We start from the raw sequence: 5,320 nt of genomic DNA on the forward strand, positions 1-5,320 counted from the left end.
GACTGCCGACAAGTGGATCTATTCTGAACAAGGACAGAATAGTGTCCACCATAATATTTATTAAAAGAAAAATAAATAAAAGTCCGCGAGAGAGAAGCCCGACCCGAACCTGTTTTACTTCCGCATTCCTGTCGTTTTGGTCCGGAGCAGAAATTGCACGTGTGACCGCAAGTGGAGCTGCTTCGACGCTGCGCCGGAGTTGTCAGCTCAGCGGCTTTGCACGTGTGAACGCTCCACAAAATTTGCTCCGGTGTAAAATACATCGCATCAAAATACTTCGGTGCAGCGTCGGAGTAAATCTTGCCGTGTGAACAGGGCTATAGATACATGTTGCAGCTCCGAAAAAGGAAAGCTGTGGAGTTGGTTTTTTAAAACGTACACTTTATTTATGGTTTTAACAGTCTCGACAAACACAGACACGTCTGCGTCAGACTCCATGCCTTCTCTCTTCTCGTTCAACTCAAGAGGCGTTCAAAGACAACCTCTGAAGAACAGAAATTCATGATCACTTCACTGACACTAAGAAAAGCGAAAATAATGCACCAAAACAAAAAATCAAGGGAGGAAATCACAAAATAAATTCTATGGGGGTGTTTGTGAACACACAACAAAGGAATGAATGACAAACAATTCTGAGGCAGTCCAGTCTCCTACATACATACAGCATGTGTTTCCTTCATTGTAAGTTTTATAGAAAGCTTTTATTTTTTTGCGGCTCCGGACATATTTGTTTTTTGGGGTTTTTTTGTCCTATATGGCTCTTTCAACATTTTGGGTTGCCGACCCCTGCCCTACCAGATACATGTACACTTGGGGTGTAATGATACGTTTTATGACTGATACAATACACATTGATATAAGGCCTAATGATTCCACACAAAGAGATTCTGAGCTTTTTTGAATTATTCAATTCAATAACAGTGATACAATCGATACAATATATTGATATGATATTCAAATGGACTAAATAAAGGTAAATGCAAATAAACAAGTGATTTTTACATTTGATTTTAGTTCATAACCAATTCATCTTTATTGATGCCAAAATGTAAAAAAAAAAAAAAAAAAAAAAAGATATCAGAACAAGATATTCTCTTAATATTCCGACGTGAAGTGAAACAGAACATGAAGTTTACCTTTTGCCACATTTCAGGCTTCAAACATAAAGATGTAAAATTTGAGTTGTGAACTTGAGTGATCTTTCTTGACATGTACTGTACCTTGGGATTGACTGGCAAACAGTCAAGGGTACCGTCTACCTTTTGCCCAAACTTGGGTATGCATGCATGTTTTAGGAACAAATGCATGCACAAGGTCATTTATTTGGGGAGGGGGGCGGGTGTCATTTTACAGATGGAAATGATTACAATTGTTTCTGCAATGATGTGAACATTCAAGAAGGACTATTTGCATAATGTCATATAGTGATGATCTAATAACCTTGCAACAACAATGGTATTCAGTGACTTTCTTTGCCCTGAACATTAGTCAACTACAGTATGTCCAAGTGCATTCCCTCAAACAGTATACCTGCTCCTTTCAGACTGCTGCGCGAGGACTCATCTTGAGTCACAACTGATGCCTATGACCATTTTCTATGACAAAAAGCTATTGGCTGCATTGCAGCACATATAACAAGTAAGCCCACCCCACTGCAAGTTACAAAACCTGCAATTGTGTCACGACCTAACTTATACAAGCTGACCCCGAAGCGCATGCGCTGCGAGTGAACATTTCGTAAGCTTGGACCAGCAGCTCGGCACTGGTAGTAGATCGCGTCGCTATAGAAACGCACAGAAGAAAATAAAGTACAGTACTCCACACGATGTCTTGTACTTCCTTCCTTTATACAACATTGGCGAAGAAACGAATTTTAGCTTAAGTGACGCCTTCGCGATGTTCGCGTTTGCTATTGTGTGTGAGGTAATGATATGTATTAATGTTGTGTAATTTTACTGATAATCAGTTTATTAAGTTGAGTCAATTGACTTGCAGTAGTTAAAGGGGCACATCTGCCACATTCAAAATGGCGGAGGCGCTCGCGTATCCCTGCAACGGGCCAACCCGCTCAAGCCATGTTCATGCTCATGCTCAATACCAGGAAACGCACAAACACATCCGCTGTCAACATGACTCTCGGTCGTTGTGTGTACAACTCACCTTCTTGGATCAGGTCGCTCGCTTGGCGAATGGCTTCAAGGCAGCGTTTGCGCCGATACAGTTCGTCCACTTCGCTGAGTCTTTTGGAGCGTTTTACCTCGACGGGTAACCATTTGGCTAAAAGTCCGCACAAAATCACGTTGGGCTTTCCTTCGAGTGTCACTGCTTCGTGGCACAACTTGCACCTGGAGAACAGCCCTCGCTGCAAACACCTCTTGCAGAATGAGTGTCCACACGCTAACGTTACTGGTTCCCCTAAAAAGCTATGGCAATTGGGGCAGTCGAACACTTTATCCCAGTGGCTACCCTGCTCCTCCGAGTCCCGCTTCGACGACGAGTCCGAGCCGCAGGATGCATTTTCTCTTTGGTTCCGCACTATACAGTCCACAAAAGTGCTTAGCTGTTCGGGTCTGATGGGCCCGTAGCGCAAGGCCACCGAGAACCAGTAAATGGCCTCTTTAAGGGAGTTCTCCGAGGCTAAAGCGTTGGCTTTTAGCAGGATGAGCTGCTGGTGGTCCTCCTTTTCCTGCTCAGGGACGTCGTCCTGTTTGGTGCCTATGAAGAAAGCGCTCCTCTGCCCAGTCGCTTCCTCAGCTGGCTTCTGGAGCGACATGTTAATTTAGAAAAATACAACGTTAGGAGTAACTGGCGTTTCTTCTGTTAACTCGACTATTCATCTCTCCTTTAGTGGGTAGTCCACTGACTTTCCCCGTGGACCAACGTTTGGTTACATAAAAACTCACGTCACGTGAGCACAAACTAGCTTGTGGTTGGCCGGCGCGGCTGAGTTACAAAACCTTGCCTTAGTCAAGTTTCATAACTGTGGAATGGACGTCGAAGAATTATTGCTTCGACCTGACGTTCATTCACAAATAAGTAAGTAATAATTTAAGAACGTGAATAAAACAAGTCAGCGCCTTTGTGCTTTCTGGTTCTTTTCCGAACAGCACTTGTGATGTGTTGTGCAAACGAGAAAAAAAGCACACATACTGTGTAGCCTACTTAATTAAGTAGTCATTTAAAAATTGTATAACAAAGTATGGTAAAAGTACAAGTACTGATTTAGCCTCTTTACTTACATTTTCATCTCGCCTCAAAATTAGTTTCCTTTGACTTGCACGGTGCTTGTAATAAAAAGGTAAAATAATCATCTTTACCGTCATACGCTTTGTTGTTTAAAGCAGTTTGAGATGAAAATTGTTAGGATTGCACGACTGCCCGTGTTTTATGTTATGTTTTGTGTTTATTATTTTACTTTATGTTAACTGTTTTGTTCAGCGCTTTGTTACAGCTGCAGCTGTTGTGAAAGCGCTATATAAATCAGGACGTATTGTATAAAATTGGACACGCTTTGAAAATATGTTGCCTTGCGAACGTTTTGAACGTTACACAATCAAAGCAGCCATTGTGTTTGTCTGTACCGGACACCAAAGCACACCAGATAAATCGGCGGGCCGATTAATGAGGCGGAATATAACGCAAATCGACTTTTGGAATGCGAATGATATAAAATATTGTGTAATGATCAATTCGGCGACCTTATCTAACCAACCGGAGCAGTCCTTTCACTTAGACATTTTGTCGGGCGTGAGTTCCACAAAGGTGCAGTGCAGCGGCAGACATTGCTCTCTACTGGTCAGAACAGGGAGGACAGAACAGAACAATTTATTAATGTGACACAGATTTTGCTTGTCGGGGGCACCTTTGCAAGATCGATGCAGTTTACTGTGACATTGATTAGTTGTATACACGACATTTTTGGTGACAATTTCTATGCCATTTTTTCTGAACTGGCTGCCAGCCAATTGCAGGGCACACACAGACAAACAATCATTCACGCCCACAATCACACTTCGGGACAATTTGGAGTGCCCAATCAACCTGCCACGCATGTTTTTGGAATGTGGAAGGAAACCAGAGTACCATGAGAAAACCCACGAAGGTATGGTGAGAACATGCAAACTCCACACAGGACGGCTGGAATCGAACCCAGCACCTCTGCACTGTGAAGCCGACGAGGTATTAGCTGGTTAGCACGAGGCTAACCAGTTGTCCACTGTGCCACCCTACTAGAGATAAGATCTGTCCTAAAAAATCGAGCCCGACCCGACCGGGCCCGAGGGTATTAAAGCCCGACCCGGCCCGAGCCCGATCACTTCGCTTGATTTGCAGGCCCGAGCCCGAAGCAAACCCGACATTTCATATTTTATTTGTGAGTATTTTTGGTGGACATTCACATAAACACGCCCCCTATGTATGCCTGCTGGCTGGGTGAGAAGCATGGTCCTAGTGTCCGCTACAGTATTTATTTTAAAATATTTATTAAAAAAAAAAAAAGTGAGAGAGAAGCCCGACCCGACCCGAACCCGAACCCGAACCAATGCTTGACCTTTTAGGGACCGACCTTAGTCCTCCCCGTCGGGGAATCGAACCCCGGTCTTCCGCGTGACAGGCGGAGATACTGTCCACTATACTAACGAGGAGTGAACTATTTAAACAACTGAAGTAAGTGTTTTTATTAAGACTAGATACGGAATGCAAAAAGCTGTTGACCATAACCTAACATATTTTCGTTCTTATTTTTGTAGTTTGTCTTCGACTGAAGTGAGTGTTTTTATTAAGACTAGATACGGAATGCAAAATGTTGACCATAACCCAACATATTTTCGTTCTTATTTTTGTAGTTTGTCTTCTTCTTCTTCTTCTTCTTCTTCTTCCTCTTATTATTATTATTATTAGTTGTGACAGTAAAGTAACATTAAAAGAAAATGGCTTTTGCTGCTTTTTAATACGTAAGACTTGTCATTTTTTGGAAGTATTTGGTTTGAGTTGGAGTCAACCTCCCAAAATTTGCATAGTTTATTTTGAGATTAAAAAAAATGAATTGGAATGAGCTGAAAAGTTCACAGATGGAAGGGTTTGAGTTTTTCGATGCCCTGAAAAAAGGCTGGTATCAGTCCAATACATTTACACATTCAGCAATTAATAATATTTGAGAAACATTGATTTGAACAAAATCATTAAAGGTACTGTACAGTAAAATAACAATATAGTTAATCCTCCCCGTCGGGGAATCGAACCCCGGTCTTCCGCGTGACAGGCGGAGATACTGTCCACTATACTAACGAGGAAGTGGTACTGTTTTCGGAATTTATATATA

At 42.2% G+C, this 5,320-nt stretch overlaps 2 protein-coding genes and 2 non-coding genes across 4 annotated transcripts in view; all 4 read right to left on the reverse strand.

The window, feature by feature from the left end:
* The window catches only part of lonrf1 (LON peptidase N-terminal domain and ring finger 1), a 17,113-nt gene extending 14,204 nt beyond the window's left edge, over positions 1–2,909 (reverse strand). Inside the window, exon 1 of the mRNA XM_019876634.1 lies at positions 2,161–2,909. Within this exon, the coding sequence (XP_019732193.1) occupies positions 2,161–2,773 (613 nt within the window). The 5' untranslated portion in view covers positions 2,774–2,909. The remainder of the gene's footprint in view (positions 1–2,160) is intronic.
* Positions 2,910–3,483: 574 nt separating this feature from the next.
* hmox2a (heme oxygenase 2a) overlaps positions 3,484–5,320 on the reverse strand; it is a 6,304-nt gene continuing 4,467 nt past the window's right edge. The window contains exon 7 of the mRNA XM_019876812.1: positions 3,484–3,792. Within this exon, the coding sequence (XP_019732371.1) occupies positions 3,790–3,792 (3 nt within the window). The 3' untranslated portion in view covers positions 3,484–3,789. The remainder of the gene's footprint in view (positions 3,793–5,320) is intronic.
* On the reverse strand, positions 4,572–4,643 carry trnad-guc (transfer RNA aspartic acid (anticodon GUC)). The gene has a single exon. It is a non-coding gene; the product is annotated as a tRNA-Asp (tRNA).
* trnad-guc (transfer RNA aspartic acid (anticodon GUC)) lies at positions 5,220–5,291 on the reverse strand. Its single transcript has one exon. It is a non-coding gene; the product is annotated as a tRNA-Asp (tRNA).

Source organism: Hippocampus comes, unplaced genomic scaffold (genome assembly GCF_001891065.2).
Source record: "Hippocampus comes isolate QL1 unplaced genomic scaffold, H_comes_QL1_v1.1 scaffold51, whole genome shotgun sequence".
Classification (NCBI taxonomy): Eukaryota; Metazoa; Chordata; class Actinopteri; order Syngnathiformes; family Syngnathidae; genus Hippocampus; species Hippocampus comes.